This window comes from Seriola aureovittata, chromosome 5 (assembly GCF_021018895.1).
Source record: "Seriola aureovittata isolate HTS-2021-v1 ecotype China chromosome 5, ASM2101889v1, whole genome shotgun sequence".
Classification (NCBI taxonomy): Eukaryota; Metazoa; Chordata; class Actinopteri; order Carangiformes; family Carangidae; genus Seriola; species Seriola aureovittata.
This window is the reverse complement of record NC_079368.1, coordinates 4,286,168-4,305,433: the sequence shown is the minus strand read 5'-3', so window position 1 is coordinate 4,305,433 and position 19,266 is coordinate 4,286,168. Positions and strand designations below refer to the sequence as shown.

At 40.5% G+C, this 19,266-nt stretch overlaps 1 protein-coding gene across 3 annotated transcripts in view; it reads right to left on the bottom strand.

Annotated features, from left to right (window-relative positions):
- Positions 1-19,266, bottom strand: part of zmat4a (zinc finger, matrin-type 4a) — a 140,523-nt gene that overhangs the window by 53,493 nt on the left and 67,764 nt on the right. For all 3 annotated transcript variants that reach the window (XM_056377267.1, XM_056377266.1, XM_056377265.1), the window contains one exon: positions 8,257-8,413. In XM_056377267.1, the coding sequence (XP_056233242.1) occupies positions 8,257-8,413 (157 nt within the window). The remainder of the gene's footprint in view (positions 1-8,256; positions 8,414-19,266) is intronic.

The following is a 19,266-nucleotide window of genomic DNA, read 5'->3' as shown; positions in this document are numbered from 1 at the left end:
CAACAAAACAGTGCTGCAGATTTTACACTTGCCTTTCCCACACATCCAGCAGCTATTTGTATGAATTTACATTCCCTCCTCCTATAGTTTGTGCTTCACGACAGGGACACCTTAAAAAACAATTTTACAGATCACCTCTGATTATTGGTAGTGAATGTCACGAGCTACACTGATGTCTCTGTGGATTGAACTTAGCCACAGTGGTGGCATGAGCTAAATAATAACATGTTCATAATGATAAATCTAGCATGATGATTCTTAACAGGTATAATGTTCACCATCTTAGTGTAGCATGTTGGCATGCAAAAATTAGCTAGTACTAGTAGTACAGCTGAGGCTGATGTGAATGTCTTTTTCACAAGTACTGGACAGGAATACATTAAGTGCTGGACAAAGTCAAATTATGACCCGATGCTGGCGCTAAAGGAAAAGTTAGTGTTAAGATTAATGTGAGAATCATCAAGGACAAATACAGTTTTTCCCATGGAGAACATTTGTTGAGACAATTTAGCTAGCATGGCTAAAACAGCATTTCACAAACCATTTCCATAACGCATCCAGTGTTATGACTAGCTCACTACTGTATCTGAGCCCTGGGTCAGTGACATCTTCATTGGTCTATCAAAGTTTTTTGTTTTGTTGCTCCCAGCTGTAAGTTTAAGTTCACACTTACGGCTATTCATGTCACTGATAATGTTATAGCAGCACTGACTTCCGTGCTGGGTCCCCCCCCCCACCAAGGATCTCTAAACTGTAAATACATGAAAATGTAAAATGGTCTGAATGCTGCGGCAGCCTCTCAGATAGTTTGAGAAATAGTAGGAAACCCAAAGGGGAATCTGAAAATACAGGGCCCTTTAAATGTTACTGCTACGATACATGCACTTTAACTGTTGGTTAAGACATCTATAGTCAGATAACAGTCCCAGCTAAATGTGAAGGAACAAAAAGGAATGGCCATATTAACCATAATGCTCCAGATTTCCTCAAATCACCTCCCAGTAAATCAGTGCAGAGAAAATCCTGTATATCCCCACATTAAGCTGCAGATGCTAAAGGAAGTGACATTCATGGCAGCTATTGTGCTTACAGCCCAGACACCTGGAAACGGGCCAGAATGTGGAAATAGTGCTTAAAGAAACCATGTGGAGGAATATGAAAATACATGTGGCTGTGATTATGTAAAATACTAATGACAAATTAACATTCATTCAGCCTGCCTGAGCTCTAAAATAGAAACTGAATTGGAATTGCAACACATTGCAACATGAGCAGTTAAATGCACGCAGATGAGCATGTGCTATATGGGTCATTGAAAATATTCACACATACACATCTGGGCCTGAGCAGGGCAAAGAGGGGTCATGTTTTAGCTTATATAGGCTATGTGTAATACTGGCCCTGTGGGAAAAGCATTAAACATGAATTTCAACTATCAGGTTGCTTGTGCAGAGCTTCTCTACACTGTGATTATGCATTTTTGCAATGTTTATCATGGGTTCTGAGTGGGGGTTATGGACCCAAAGGGAAGATGCACACCATCTGTTCAAAGAGAAAAAAAAAAGCATCAGGTAAAGTTTATGCGGCTCTCCTGTGACAACAGAGGTGCTGTATATTCTCATCAGTGTCTCTAGCGGCTTTTTTTGAACAGAACCGTGTACCTTCACAGATCTTTGGTGTTTGGGGTGAGTGAGGAAAAAAAACAAAACAAAACAAAAAAAAAAAAAGATGCTTGGGAAGCTAGAGTTTTTGCAACTGTATACCGGCTGGAACAACATGAGTCCCAAGAGGCAGGAAGATCAACAGAGGAACTCGGCCAGTCGGCTGACGTTACTTATGTAGAAATCAATATCCCGGGTCTCCTGGTGCCCTGGATTTATCTTCCTGACATTTTCTATCTGTAACAGATCTGTACAATAGAGGCGCTTTAAATTACTGTTTCAGAGGATAAAACACGCTGCAGTCCAAAGGCAGCAGTTAGATAGATGGATCTGACATTTGTACTTCATATCTATGAATATTAAAGGAGAGGTTTAGTGTTTAAATGCAGCTTCAGGCATTTCTACACTAATCCATGAGATGCACTTAATTATACTTTTTCTTGTACAAAGATAATAGGTGAAAAGCTGAACATTAGCAGCTGCAATCCAATGCTTTTCTGTCATTCTGTTTCTTTCAGGTGGGGAGGAGGTTCCTCTTTGTCCCAGCAGCTTTCTGGATGACAGTGCGATTGATGGCTGTGTCACCCCCTCTTTTAGCCGGGATGGAGCTGCCTCTGTTCTGAGCCGTTGGCCACAGATGGCATGCTTAATGACTGTGTCTGTCACGGACATGTGGCAGAGAGAGCAAACAGCAAAGGGCGCTGTCTGGGTGCTGCATCATGAGACCGCAATCAGCAAAGTACAAACACAATCTAATAGTGTCAAAGTTTTCTAAAGTTGCAGCCAAAGTACATCACTATTTGGTTTATTGACAAATAATTACATATATGGAAATATTGGCTTGGTGGAGAACATTGGTCCTGGTTGCTTCTAGATGATTCTCTGCTGGATCTGGCTATAAGCTTTATAAAGATTTATTTATTCATTGAACATCCTGCCTGCCTTTCATTTTCAACTTCTCTTAAACTTATTCATAGTCATTCATACATTTATGTAGAAACTTCACTCAAACGTTATACCAGTCGCCGCCCTTCGTGCTCATATCATATCATAGTTTTGTTATAATTGCGGTTGATGTTTGAGGCTCTTTTTAGACGTTTTATTGCACAGAACGTCCAGAAATCATCGCACTCACTGTTCACTTCAGGTTAACACAAAACTCAGTGTTCTCACTGGTCCCCCAGTAACCCACTAGTGTTAATCGTTATTTTCCTTTTTAAAGAGAAAAAGGAAACTAACAATGAACATCAGGTGATGTTTGTCATGTAAAAATCATGTTCACCATCTTCAATTAGCGTGTTAGCATGATACCATCAGTGGTGCTGGAGGTTATGCCAATGGATCACTAAAGTTAGAGGACACTGTCTGGGAATCATGAATGTCTGTACAACCTTTTGTTTCAATCAGTAAGAAAGAAATGCATTGGAGAGTTAAAAAGAGATTTACATATGCAGCTACAGTTTAGGATTGTCTGAGATTTTATCTTGGCATTAAAGGTCCTACATTTTACACTTTTCCATTTGTTTCATATGAAGTTTCAATATCCATAAGAAGATATAAATATAGTTTAACATCTCTGGAGCTCTAGTAAGAACAGGACTATTCTGTGTCGGTCTCTGAGCCTCTTTTCTGATCAGCTGACTAGGCCAAACACAGAGAATGGATTGTAGCCTACTACTTTAACTTGGTAAAACCCACTGTTAAATGCAAAGTGCGATGTCCAGTCAGCGCTGAAATGAGCTGAACAGACATGTGGACATGGCTGAGGGCGGTTGCACAGTTGTGACATCATAAAATTACAGAAGTCCTGATGGCTTGTTTTAAGGCTCAGTGTCTGAATACAGGCTGTGTCCATTTCTCTGTGGACTGAGTGCTTTGATACTTTCACAGTATTTATAGCCTATAGCACCTAGACTCACAAGGCCAAAACTATCTTTTGTGAGGTGACTGTGAACTTGACATTTGACCGCCAAAATATTATCAGTTCATCCTTGAGTCCTAGTGAACGTTCGTGCCAAATTTGAAGAAGTTCCATCAAGGCATTTTATACATCCGTACAAAAGGACAGACGATCTGTAAACAATATGCTGTGGGGTAGGCTCTGGCTGTCGCCGGTGCGGAGGCATAAAAAGACATGGAAATCTCACTTTTTACAATATGAGACCTTTAAAACGTCTGAAAACAGCTGAAATGAATCCGTTTGGTCAGGAGGAGAGATGACAACACTGAAGTGACTTCAGCCAGCTGTACAGTAAAAATATTAGTATCAGTTTTATTTTTTTAAGCTTCAGAGTTGAGTAATGCCCAAAAACAAAGAACTGACTAATAAAGAGCCCAAAACGTTCCTGAAAAGATATAGCATTAAAGATAAATGATAAACAAACCAAATCTCCTAACTGAAAAACGTGAAAAAAAAGACAGATATCTTTTGGAAAAATGTGAAAATGAGCTTGCCCTTAGATCAGCCATGAATTGAACAGGACCACTGTACCATGAAAAAAACTTCAGGCTCTGTTTCGATCACGCCCTAAGAACATAAATATTTCAACAAGCCAAAGCAAGAGCAGAGAAAGATCGATATAGAACCCCTGGAATGAAAAAGAGCAGAGCCCACAGGTGGATGCTGGGCTGTAAATGTGTAAATGCAGCACAGGAAGCAGCAGCAGCAGCAGGGCGGTGCTGCAGCACTTGATGAACGTTTGGTCGTGACAGTTGTGCAGCTGATTGAAGTGACCAAGAGAACAGAGCTGCACAAGATTTCAGACTCATTCAAATCACAATTTAAGATCTTATTTTCATTTCCTTCGTATCAGGTGCACAACAGAAAGAATATTTAATTTCCCTTTGACTTTATCAGTGTAAGTGTTGTACAGCCTCTGTATTTGGCCTGAAGTAGCTCTGTAGATTTTACCTCTTCTGTCCTACTTTCTATGCTTAAAAGCTATTCTTGTTCTATTCTACTGCTGCAGTAAAGGAATTATTCTATTCTTTTTTTCAGCCAGAGGGTTCAAGGACTGATCCGACAAACATTAACTCAAAGACAAGAGGTTTGTGTAGCAATCTACTGATTCAATCCTTCCACTTCAGAGGGAAAAAAGGCTGCAGTGGCCGAGGCAGTTCTAATACAGGATGAAATCAGGACGGTCCAACAATGGGAGACTTCAGATAATACCACTATAAATATGCTCCGCCTTATCAGTCAACAGAAAACTTCAAACAAATTAAAGGAAAAGTAGTGGTGAGGGATATCTAAGAGCTCAAAGTAAAACGCAAAGCTGTGAATTGCATATAAATGACTCGGTCAACTGGTGCGCCAACAAGCCAAAGCCAGAGTAAACAAACAAAGCTCAAGGCTGATCTATTCACAGCCACACTCCTGTAGAACAATCTGAAAATACTATGTTCGCTGTGTTTTCTCATTCACTGTTTCCCCCTGTGACCTTCACTCATTATTCTCACAACAGCCCATTTGTAAATAGATTCAAGGTGAGCGGCTGTCAGCGGATAACAACAGCAAGACTTCAATCACCCCAAGGCAAAGAAAAGTTGGTGATTAAATCTAAATAACATGCACACAGACACACACAGAGAACCATGGAAAAAAAAAAAAAAAACAGACAACCACACCAGCTTGTTTGGCTGCTGTTAGGAAGTTGTAACCTAGCCCCAAAAATAATCACATGCTAGACGGGTTTACAGCCACGCTAGCCGCTTTTTTGAGGCTTCACTGCTTTGAGCTACATGCTAACATCAGTATGCAAAATGCTCACAATGCTGAAGTTTACCAGGTTTAATGTACCGTGTCCACCGTGTTAGTTGAGCGTGTTAGCATGGTTTGATTATTCACAATAAAAACAATGAACAACTGTCATTGGTGCTAGAGGTTAGACCAATGTATCACAGTCAGTCAGTGGGTTACGCTGTCTGGGAACCATGAATGTCTGTGCAACCTTTTGTGCTAATACGTCAGGGATGATGTTTAGATATTTCACAGGAGAAGTGAAACCTGACCCACTGGTGGTGCTAAAGGAAAGAAATCAGGTGATCACAGAAGTCCCTGCGATTCATTCTCTGGGGACCGTGCACGCCTCTACCGAACTTCATGACGATTCCGTTTTGAAGAATTTCACTAATAAACCAAAAATATGACCATGGACCATGAAATACACTGTAGCCCAGCTGATACTGTATACATAAACAACAATCTTGATATTGACTCCTTACATAATTTTAAATGACAAAATGTCTACGTTCAACCGTTTATATCTGAATTGCAGTAACCAAAGAGTGAACCCTCTCAGATTCATTGTAATTCTTTCTACAGATAAGAAAATGTTCAGTATTTTACAGTGAAAAGCAGAGATAGCCTACCAGAGAAGTCAAACTAATTTGTATAGCATGTTTAATGTGTTGTTAAACCTTGTGTGATCCCTCAGATCCAGCAGATGACACTGGCAAAATATGTTTAATTATAGTGGATTCTGTTTCGTTGTTAGTTTGCTGGAGTGGGCAGTAGGAGAAAGTAGCCTGCAGCCCTCATGCCTCAAAACTGAGTACAAAAGAAATGCTGGAGGCACAAGTTGGCAACTGACCATCTGAAATGATAATCTTAATGGAAGTGATGTGTAAATGTCTGTTTATGCCTTGTTTGTTGTTCTGTTTCCTCTCAAAACGACATTAGTTTTTATCAAACGAGGTTTGGTGATTTATGGTTTTAATGTGGGGACCAGGACCATGTCCAGACGGTATCAGAGTACTGTAGTAGTTGAATGTGGTTATTTAAATGAATATGCTTATATGCAATACTTTATTACTTCCATAAATGTTCCATGCCATAAACATTCCCATCAGATCTAACAAGCCAAGTGAGTGAGTCACATACTTATAGTGAAACTGTGGGACAGAGGGGCAGATTACTCCCACAGGACAGAAGCTGTGGAATACTCAGACATAAAGGTGACTGGGGACTTGATTGAAATCGCTGAACCATCACTGTAAAACTAACATACAGTGCATGACCAGATCTGCTCTGGTAATACTACTGTTAATCAGACAGGTAAAAACTTTGGACTAAGTCAACAATGTTTTCATTTATGCTAAGAAATGTGGTCAGCTCATGCCATCATGTTTTGATCCCCACTACAACCAAAAAATAAAATATAAGGTAACCTCATCTTCCTAGTCACTACAAGCTGACTATAATGTTATTTTGCTTATACAATATAAATATGGCTGAATGATATGCAAAAGAAAAAAGAAAAAAAAAAAGAAAAAGAAATCATATTGTGATTATTTTTGGTAGATACTGTGATTGCGTTGAGTTATGATTTGAGTTGGACTGATCATTTTCCATTTTATTTTCACTGAAAGAAATAGAAAAATGAGGATGGTGTGATTTTTGTTGGGACTTGTACCAAACAAACATGTTCCCTAATGTCTGGGTAATATGATTTGTAGGCCAGGCCTTCTCTGTCAGATCACAATGCTTCAACTTATGGTGTGTTGTGACACATTTTACCTTTAACCATAAATTGTAGCTCCTGTGATTTGGATACTGCACTTAGCAATATTGCTATGTCGGTAATGTTTCAATTAATTGTGCAGCCTATCATAAACTATTCCCTTACATTTGTAATTTATGCCTTGAAATTACACATCATCCCCTTGAAGTTACTAATTTATTTGTGCAAAATACTTGATTCATTCCCCAAGTTTAGTAATTCACACTTTCAAATTAGGCCACTTAATGTGTTGGATCAAGTTCAAGTTCATTATTTGTGTCTCTCAAATCGCTTAATTTTGTCCCTCCATCTTGGAGAACCAAACATAACACCAGACTTGCAAGCAGGAATACTGAGGTCCTCACACCTGAACATGAACCAAATGCACAACAACTCAACAAAGCAAAACATACAGGCCGAGTAAGAGCTGTATAAACAGCCGTTGAGGAAACAAACAAAGCATTCATATGAATGAAGTATGGATTTTAAAGAGAGGTAGCAACTCATGCTAACAGAATGAAAACTATTCCATTTTTATCAGCTTCAATAAAGTATAGGACTGATTTATATCTGATGGAATGAAAATAAGGGCAGACGCAAAACAGTAAACAAATGTACACAGAGGATTCTTGTGTCCAATTACAGCAATAGTGTAAATGTAATTTGTTCCTCCGGTCCTTGGCCATGCTGCTGTATAGATTTGGCCTTTGGACTCCTGCTGTATATTCTGACCCTCAGGGCACCTCTGGGTGTATGTGATGTTTCAGAGCACTGAATCAAGACACTGCCCCATTACACAATAATATATCAGGCACTGGCCATGCTATTTGTTAGGACTCCAACTCAGAAAGAACAGTGGGAAAGATGTAGGGAGAAAAACCACAGTCCAAACTAAGTGCTCCATGATTAATTAAAATCATTTAGTTCTATTCCACTTCACACATACATAACAACACCTCCAAACATTGTCAACACATATGGCATCATGCCTCTCATTCCTTAGTTATATTTTCCTTTCAATAATAAATCCCCTTTGGAAACATGTAGCTCCTCCATCATTTATACCCACAATGCATTTTAAACAGGGGCTATACCTTTGGTTGTGATGGCGGGCTGCTCTCCCAGTAGCAGCTTTAGTCTCTTGGCGTGGATTTTACCCTGGTAGTGCGACTGTGCCACCACTGCTGAGGTGAAGGACATGTTACACAGCGTGCAGCACTTATTCTTGTCCACATCGCCCTCGTCGCTGCCCTAAAAGAAACACAATAACATCTTATCAATGATACTTCAAAATTCATTTATCTGTGGGAGCTTTAAAAACAGGATTCCATCAAACAAGTCACATGTATTACAAAGAAAGCAGCGTCTTGTACTAGAAGACAGCTGCACATTGAACACATCACTAATCTCTACCACTTCTAATTCAGATGAGGGGAGGGGTGCCACATTCCTCGCTGAAAGTGTTTTAATCCTGGCGGGATGCAAATGGAGTCGAGTCTGTTTTAAGGGGTGATAGTGGAGCTGATGGTGGACCGCTCCCTGAGCCTCCATCTGTGCAAGCTGCACCAAAAGCCATTATCCTCAGAGAAGGCAGAGGACACAGAGAAACCCGCCAAGCACTGAGAGATGGATGCTGCTGTTTTTTTTTTTTTTTTTTTTACTGAAAAGTGAGAGGGAGGAGAGGAGAGGGTCAAGGAAAGGCTTGATACTCAGAGTGGAGGAAGAGGAGAGGAAAGCGAATTCCATGACTTCATTCAACTGTCTGTTCCTCTGCCTGACGCACTCCATCAGATACAGGAAGTGAACAGTGTGTAGAAATATGCGTGCGTGTCTTTTCAGCTGAGTTGTCTCAGCTTGAGATGAACCGAGATAATGAGCCCATTCACCTTCATGATATTCATATTCTAACACAACAGCTACAACTTTTTATCATGTTTCTGCTAATGTGGCGTTTTGTAAGTTATTGACACCAATGTGTTTAGATGTGTCTCTGACTGACAGCTAGTTTTTCATGTTCAATATTATTCAAGACAAACTGAAATTAAAATTCATAATTTCAGAGAAGAGATCAATTATTTGTTTTGACATGTTTTTTTTAATTATCGTTATTTTTTTATTTGTACATTTATGTTTTTCATCGACACCGGCCGATACATTGGTGTTCTCCAGTGGATTCTCCAGCATTAGTTTTTGGTTCCAAGTTTGTTTGGTTTTTTTATGGTTACATATTTGTGTCGACTGGTACAAAAACAGCTTCCTATATTAATTAATTCCAGTCGTGTACAATAGTTGATGTAAAACTGCTGAAACTCACAGGTTTGAACATAATATTGTACAGGAGTGGATCCATGGCAGAGAGAGCCATTATATAGTGCAGGACAAACATAACACTGAGTGTGGAAGACCATGCCAATATTAGGAGTGCTCTGGAAAGCTTTCTCTCTAGGCGGCCGCATTGTCTCCTCATTGGGAACAATTAAAAAAACAAAAAACAGCTGGTGCTCAGAACAAATGCTGTATGTCTTGGCTACATAAAGATGAATGAACATGAGGGTCTGCTCAGAGACGAACATGTGGCTGTTTCTGTTTTGAATCGACCTCCCAACAGGAGCTGGATGCAGTTTAGATGCTGTTCCAGAACAAAAATGGTTTGTCTCTTGAACAAAGAACAATGCAAAACAGTAGCATTGCTTCTAAAGGCATTTTCATATTAACACTGAAAAACAAAGGTCTTGCCATGCATGTTCCATCTTGCCTAGTGCAGTATTTACCACTCAGGAACTCACTGTAGCTCTGTACCAAGCAGCAACCTCCAAGGCTGAAAAATGAAGCCAACACAGAAGTACCAAAGACTGCACTTCTAAGAATGACCCGCGAGTCAATCCCCATAGACTCCCATGATAAAATGCCCAACTTTACAGCAGAAATAAACATGTTCACAGCCTGGTACAAAAAACAACGTTAGTCTCTATAGCTAATATCCTCCTTCATGACAACTGTACGGGGGCGAATTTTTATATAACTCAGTAGTTCAAATTTTATTAAGGCTTAAAGTTCTACATAATTGAGGGTGTGCTGCTTTGAGTGACAGGTGGGTGAGCATCTGCTTGCCACAAGCCAGCATGCACCGAAGTGGCGACGGCGGCCCATCCCACTCCGAGTTTCAAAACCGAGTGATGTTGCGGAGGCTACATCCATCTTTATTTACAGTCTATGCTCTGTACTAAACTCTGCCACCTTAGCTACAATGCTACTGTTGCTAGCATTATGTTGAGTAGGTTCAAAGTCTCAAATAGTGTTTTTTAAACAGTGCATGTTCCATGTCTTTTACCATGCGCAGATAATTGCAGTAACACACAACATATGCAATCTGGGATCATTAAGTGTACGGCACTTTCATGCACGCGCATATGTATGCACTTATTCGTGCAGGATGGGGGAACAATTATTTCAGCGCTTAGAACACTGAGCTCCCCCCTCAAACACCAGGGACGCCGAAAACGTAGCATTTTCATAGCAACAGTTAGCATACTGACAGGTTCTGTCAGAAAGAGCTGCCAATATCATAAACTATGACACTTGCCTTTGACTCATAAGCTAGCAACAGCCTAGATCTTCATGGTCCCCAGAGCGTGTGTCCTACTTTGTTGATCAGTTGACTTTTCATCATGTGCCACTATGAGGTTCACAGTTTTGTTTTTCAGTCAAATGTCTCAACAAATACAGAATAGCTTGGCAGGACCTTTGATGCAAATTTCCATGCTGCCTAGAGAAAGAGAAATGTCTGGTGATACCATAGCAAACACAAATTGATATGGATTCAGTGTGAGTGTTTTAACAACTCAATTGCATTGAGTTGTGAAGCCTCTGAAAAAGGACTGTAAAAAATCTATCCTTCAGAGACAACAGCACATTCTTGTATCTATATTTATGGTCAAAAAGAATTTGGAAAGTAGCCAAACTAATTACGAATGCAAACTCGTGATTTAAGCCAATGTTTCCCTGCTTGTACTCATTAAGAATGCTGGATGTGAGCCGGGTACAACAGCTGCCTGTTTACACTGACTTCATTTTAGAGCCTTTTAAACACCATTTGCTTTTTATTCTGCTCTGACGAACCAATAGCTGATTTCAACAGTATTCAATTACTCTCAGCACCACTCGATCACTTTCAATTTACCAGCAGAAGGACTCTTGTAGTCAATGCATTAGTCTGTGGTTTATACAGAGAGCATTTTCACTTCTATCCAGAGGAAGGCACAAATGGACGAATTGATTGGACGGCTCATCATTCACCTGGTGTTCCTCGTTTGTCAATAATTGCACCTTTCAGCTGACCGTCTCTTAGTGTTACAAACATATGGTAACAGACATTGCTGTTGTCTGTGTAGTTATTTCAGTAGCTGTTTACTCTTTTGTTGGGGGAGAAGTCCATTTCAAACTTTATTTGTACTTGAAATTTAAAATCTTTTTAATTAAATTTTTTGTTTAGCTTCTTTGTTTATCACTGTTGTTTGCTTGGTTTCATCAAAAATATAACATCAACCACAAACAGTTCAACATCACTGTGTGCTAAATATGAAGATACAGCCTAGAATTGGTTAGCTTAGCTTAGCATTAAGTGTAGAAAAAGGGGTAAAACGTTGCCATGGTTCTATTCAAAGGTAACAAAATATGCCATATAGCACCTCTAAAGCTCACAAATGAATGCATCTTGTTTGTTGACTCACAGAATTTGAACTGTGAGCTTCAAAGTAGCATTAGTACCTTCCAAATGCCCCATCCACTCCAATGTAAACAGAGCAGAAAATCAGGAGACCAACAGGAGGCAGGCCATTTTTAATTCGCTGTAAATGCCACATTTCTGAAAGATTTTTATATCAGTGTGTAGGGCAGAGTCTCCTCTCTCAGAAAATAGTGAACTTTAGGCAATAGTGGTTACAGTCTTTGATTGCAAAGCCATAGTTTGAGAGGTGTGTCTCACCATGATTCCTGTTATAACCAGGTGTAACTAAGCAGTTACCATCACTATGGCAACCATTAACTGCAGCTGGCCACACACAGCTGATTCAGATCAGTTGATTAGACTTGCACACGCTCATAAACACACAGATAAACAGACACATACACAAAGACACACAAAGGTACAACAACCTGGCAGCAGCACACCAACAGCTCATAGCACAAGTCATTCATTTATCATTGTAGTTTAGCTCCAGCTGTTCCTGAAATGGGAAAATAGTTTAAATAGTTTAGCTGTGAGGGAAGTTACTAAGACAGAAACAGTCTGAAACTCTTTGTCATTTAGGCTCTTCCTACATATTCTTAATTTTCTGTAAAAAATGTATTTCAATTTTCACAAAAAATAATGATTTTCACAGCTTGATTCAGCTTTTTGACAACTCACTTCAAGTGTCATGCAAATTTCAGGCCATTCATAAAGCAATGTTTGGCTTAGGCTATGCATGAAGCAATATATTTCAGTCTCTCTGTGTGTAGGCTACTTCAAATGATTTATAGATGACACACCTTCAGACTTTTCTCACTGCTTACACAGCTTGAAATTTTCCCATTTTCCCATCTCTTAATACTACTTCTTCTTCTAAATTTGAACCAGCAACTCAGTGTGGCTTCAGTTTGGGCAGAAGCAGAATTACCACTGCAATTTCCAAAGAAAATTGCAGTTTCTAGTGAATACATCTTGTTCGTTTAACCTGTGAGAAAACTAAAGACTAAAATCAAGAAGGGGGTTATGTGCTGGGTGGAGTGACTTTGTAGAGATGATTACCTCATGATGATAAGATTCCCATACATATAACTTAGGGAGTTTTAGAGGTGCTGGTTGGCAGATAATTTTAATCTCTGGCCCCCTTGTTTCCAGTGTTATGCTAGAATGGGCCAATCAGCTGCTTTATATTTAGCATCTAGGCTTGAAGGTTTGCCTAAATCTTCTCCTTTAATTCTCATAAAGAAAGAAAATAAGCATATTTCACAAAATCTAACTGGCCAAGACGTGTTTTTCTTTAGTTTAAGTCCAAACTCCAACCAATCCGACAACTTTCTACATTGCAGCAAGAGACAACATGACAAGGCCACTGTTGTGATAGATAGCAAAGCCACCAACAATGGAACCATGCAGAAAAGCCTGAAATTGCTAAGATTTAAGATTAATCACAGAAAATTGGAACAAACCCAACAGCATTGTTTATGCTTTGATAAACTGGATCAAAGCCATGTTGATTGACTGGCCACCATCGCACACTGAACAGTATGTGACATGACTCTTAATTACACTCCAGTGGTGCAAAATGTTTGTTCACATTTGTATACAGTCACATGCAATGCAAACATTTTTTGTTCAGTCTCATCAGTCTGAAACTCCATTAACACAGGTGACATTTTGAATTCACTGTTCTTCATCAGACAAACGACCGCTGTGTTCCGCACAATTAGGTACCCAGCAATACTACTGGAGGGTGATGTCACTTTTCACCTGGACCCCATATAAACATTCAGCTTGATAAGTCGACATGATCAGGATATATTTTACATAACACTTACACTAATGAGGATAATAATTAAGGTAAATAATGGTTTAATGATGAAAACTGTAAACCAGATTACACATGTGGGTGAAATCACCCTTTGCCCTTCTGTGTTGAACTCCATGTTAACAGTGTTCCAGTTTTTGATGATGACAGAAAACAGTTCATCTCAGATGCAAAAGCTTCTCCCAGGAGGAAACTAATGTGTGAGGTTTTGAATCTCAGTAAGCAATCACCCAGCTCTGCAATAAGCAGAGAGCAGAAGATGTTAAAGAAGTTTTGGAGGAAAAGATGCACTTGGGTCATGTGTTGCTCTGGTAGTGTCAAAGTCAAACTGGCTCATTGTATCTTCTACAGAAAGAGATCTAATCACTCCTGCTGCACTCAGTGAAGTCACAAGAACAGTACTGAACACTGGTACAGTATAAGGTGCTCATTCGCTGACTCTCTCTCTCGCCCCCCCCCCCCTCTCTCTCTCACACACACACACACACACACACACACACACACACACACACACACACACACACACATACATACACACACAGACAGCTGACCATCTGTCATAGTGGGATTGGCCATCGGGAGGCCTGTCTGTGAGTGTCATTGGCGGTGCACAGAGCTGCTGCCAGGACTGGGCTCACTGGACAATCACAAAATGTAATCAATCAGCAGTTTGAGGGTTTGTTTATGAGTTGTATAGCCCATATTGTCCAGTTATCCATTTGTCACAAAGTACTTGGCAATTCAGATATTTGCAGTGGAACAGCTTGTATACGGTATTATTTCATAATTCATTTAAGAATTTCTGGACGGATCAGAAACCTAGCTTGTAATCTATGATTGCAATTGTTTCAAATTTATAGTAGGAAATTAATTTTTTTTTTTGAATTCAGCCTAATGCAATGTCGATATTCATTTATGTAACATAAAGAGGACCTATTATGGCCATTTTTAGTGTTTATCTTTTAATTCTTGGTGTTGACTAAAATAGATTTACACACATTCATGTTCTGAAAAGACATTTTTATTCTTCTGTACATTTCATACTGTACTCTATTCACACTCTCTTTAAGGCCCCCATCTTTCCTCTGGAGCTGACCAATCAGAGCACACTGGGCTCTGATTGGTCAGCTTGCCAGCGACTATGGCAATAAACAAACGGTTGTGGCAGCTTCGGTTCTGCCTTATCAGATTGTGCAAGAGTCCGATCCTGAACCAGAAGATGACAGACCCGGTCAACCTTCACTGGAGTCTACTTGGTTACGAGGCCAAAGTCAGAACCTGAGGCAGGGCACTTCCAATAACCGAAAACAGTAAATATGTGATGTCCACAACGCTGTATCTACTGACTTATGATCAATCATAACATGCTTGTTTATCGCACCACATGCTCACAGAATAAATCCAAGCACACCTAAGATTTAGGTAAATATTTATCAAGTGTCTCAGAATCCCTCTCGGGAATTACACTGACTAAAAAGACTCGGAGCAGAACTGCACTGACTTTCATCGAGGAGAACAATTACTACTAAGAGAGCAACTGTTTTAATACACTCAAAGCTGCAAAGAAACTATGACGACGTGTTGTGATTTTCTGAGTGTTGTGGTTTGACAGTGTAAAATAGCACCACTTTTTCAGGTTTGATAAAATAACAAAAAAAAAAAACAGGAAATAACTTACCAAGGTTTTACATGCAAAAATATATAGAGCACTGTAAGTACATCTGAATGCATAAAATATGTAAAATAAAATAAGGAATTTGACTTTGTGAAATTATCGTGCAGTGTCCACCACATATTGCATAATCGTACACATGCACCATAACAATATGAACATATTTTTCAATTATCATAGCCCTGCAATCAGACTATTTTAAAAGACCCTATACTCAATTGATCCCTTGTGCAATTCAGTTGAATGATCCTTTATTATGGAGATGACATTCAGCCAAATGAACATGAATCTGTTCAAATAAGTTTTAGTCTTCTCTCACTGAAGACCCTCATCACACACATTTTCCTTATGGGCAGCTGTGAGTGTGATCAAAGAGTGATTTATTACTGCCCAGAGTGTCCGCTCTGACACAATCATCACTGTTACACACAAGAGTCTGACATTGTGAGGACACTGGTCTCTGCAGGGACAGTATGTGTTCACCCCTACATCACAAGGTCAGTGTCAATAATGATGTGTTTTATTTTCATCTTTCCTTTCATGAAATATCCCCTAACAGAGATGTAACAGGTCTAAAAGTAGAACCAAACATGTGTCAGTGTGAAGGTTTCTGTGCAGGTGGGACTGATTTCCACTGAGATTGATAACTCTTGATATGCTTCAAGTGTGTATAAATGCATATTAAGCCACATCAAACAATATGATTACACCTGAGGAATTCAAAAAACTTGAGAAAATTCAAACGAAGCCATTGATACGTTTCAACAGCGGGGGGTTCCCACGCTGCAATTTCAAACTCAACCCTTTACCGAAAAGCTATTTGTAGTGAGCTGTAATCTGGTGGAGATCACCAGTATGTGTGTGTGTGTGTGTGTGTGTGTGTGGATGAGGAGAAGACAGAGACACAGCTCTTCCTCCCACAGTGTGTGATAACAGAGGAACACTGCTGCACACTGAGTCATTCTGACACACACACAGCAGCCCCTCCTACTGCCCTTGGCCTTGTCCTTCACCAACTCTTACCACACACATGTATACACACACACGCACGCACGCACGCCCGCCCGCACGCACACACACACACACACGCACACACACACACACACACACACACACACACGCACACACACACACACACACACACACACCCTTCCCTCAGTTCCTGGGGTAACAGCAGCAGTAGCAGCAGCAGCAGCAGAGCCTCTGTTCCATCTTATTTGCAGGATTTCATAGTCATAATGAGCAAATATATATTCAGGAAGAGACCAAAATACACCAGGAGATGAGACGCCACCTCCAAATAGGAAGGATCCATAATTTCATGGTTAATTAAAACTGGATAAACGAGGAGCTAATTGCAGGGAAATGTAATTAATGAAGCAGTAGCTAGGTGTATGTTGCCAGATTGACAATCGCAGTGTAATGTACAGACTTTCCCGCCAAACAGGAGCTTTATCTTTGTTGTAGGGTCTGTCGGATACACGGCGCAGAATAATTCCAATGTGAAATGATTATCTAAATTTTGGGATGTAGAGGAATTTCTGATAAGCTCAGCAACATAGTTTCAAGTTGTTGTTTTTTTTTCTTTCTTTTTTGGCGGGGTGGGGAGTATGTGTGTGTGTGGGGGTGGAGGGTGGGATCCAGAACACCCATGAGTCATCTGAAGTACAACACATCCAACCTCTGCCATACTGCAGCCGTCATGTATGGTGGGCTTCATTTTTTTTTTTGTGTGTGTGTGTGTGTGTAATCTCAGCCCAACAGTGAGAAATAATTGGACCTCTGCATTGGCAGAATATACTGCTGTGCTGCACTTCTCTGAATATGTAACTGATGGAGGCAGGGAGACAGAGAGAGAGAGGGACAGACAAAGTGAGAGAGAGAGAGAGAGAGAGAGAGAGAGAGAAGAGAGAGAAGAGAGACAGAGAGAGAGAGAGAGAGAGAGAGACATCGCATTTTGAGGAGAGGGGGAGAGAGAGGAAGGGAAGGGGTCTGCCTCATTCCCATTCATGTGAGGCATAATAAAATAATCTTTTTGATTTGCAAGCAGTAAATTCTCTTTGCTGTCAGTGCTGCGCTGCACATTTTCATCTTGGTTTAAGTGAAGCAGTGTGTCCTTGCCTGCCTGTATTTGTGGCGTAATATAGACGGGCTGTGTGATGTCTTACTGCACTGGACCGTTGTTTTCTTTTTGTCACCGTATCACACATGCCACAGCGCCAACACGCGCGGGCTTCTCCGTCTAGGATGCAACACTTCTCATCTGTGCAGTCAACAAGCTGCACCACTCCTTGAGGTAATAGCTTTTGGCTGTGGCTAGCCTGGACTGGATTGGCCTGATCCTGGCCTGACTTAACACCGTATAATGCCTGGGCTAAATCTGGAGGTCAGGGAACACTCACTACTCATGTGCATCTCCCCTAAGGCACACAGAGAAGAAATAGGACAGCCAAGTGCAAGGGTATCCCTGCTAAAAAAAAAAGAGGATAAAAAAGGACTAGCTCCCAACATAGCTGTGGACAATGCAGTCTATTGCTGCCAAGCGGAGCATACAGGGGAGTGCTAAGCTGGGCTGACACAGTGGTTACTGCTGCTGCTGCTTCAGCCCCACTCACACACTCTCTCTCACTCACTCACTCACTCACTCACTCACACACTCTCTCACTCACTCACTCACTCACACACACACACCCACACCCACACACACACACACACACACACACACACACACACACACCACACACACACACACACACACACACACACACACACACACACACACACACACACACACACACACACACACACACACACACACACACACACACACAATAAAGTGACCTTCACATTAAACAGCAGGCAGCACCAACAGGGACAGAGAATAAACCCTGACTGGATTCTACTGGAAAGTGTGTCACAAGGCAACGGGGAGACAATCCAAATTAACATGTGTTTACATACAGTTAAAGTGGCTTTACACATTTTAAAATCCCACACACAAACAACAGTTCTTCAGTGACCTATATGAGTGATTTCAGAGAACCTGTAGCATTCACCAATTTTCAGTGTCAGCTCACTTCCTGTCCATCTCTATGCTTGTCACACCTCGTTGACCATTTTATTTCATACAATATTTTAGCATCTAACTTCTTCTTTAATTCAATCCATATAAAACTATAATCTATTACAACTCAGATTTAATATGATCAGTTATGAAAACATTGTACACACCAACGTAATCGTTGAGATCTTGTAACGCAGTGACATCGCTTAAACAGGGTGAATAAAACAAGTAAACAAGCCAACAGTTTTGCCCGAGTAGCTTCCACTAAGCTGTGAGTCAGCACAACTAGCTGATCAAAGTTGAACCGGGGAGTCAGTCTGTAAACTCTAATGGATGTTTTCCTAATGGATCTTTGAGTGACAGTTGGGCGAGCGTACGCTTGCCACAAACCAGCATGTACCGAATCTCGGCTCCACACACACACACACACCACCTCTTTGCCCATTTTTGGATTAGCTGGGAGTTAGGTGTGGAGTCGGGCACTGCCAAGATGGCTATGGTGGAACAGCTCACTCTGAGTTTCAAAACTGCTCTTCAGAAACCTGTGGGTGACGTCACAGAGGCTGCGTCAGCTACAGTCTATGATTGAGTCATAATTTCTATCGTTTGCCTTCATTTCTCTTCCAAATAAATTTGCAATGCAGCCTCACTCAGAAATGTCAACCATCACTTAACGTGGAAAATTAACTAAAGTTGCAATAAACTGTAATATTCCTCTAGTGACACACTGTTTACAACTGTATAATATTTTCTGATGTCTTCATAATCTCGGGTTGCGCAATATCCCTCTGACATGTCCAGATAGGTTACCTATCGT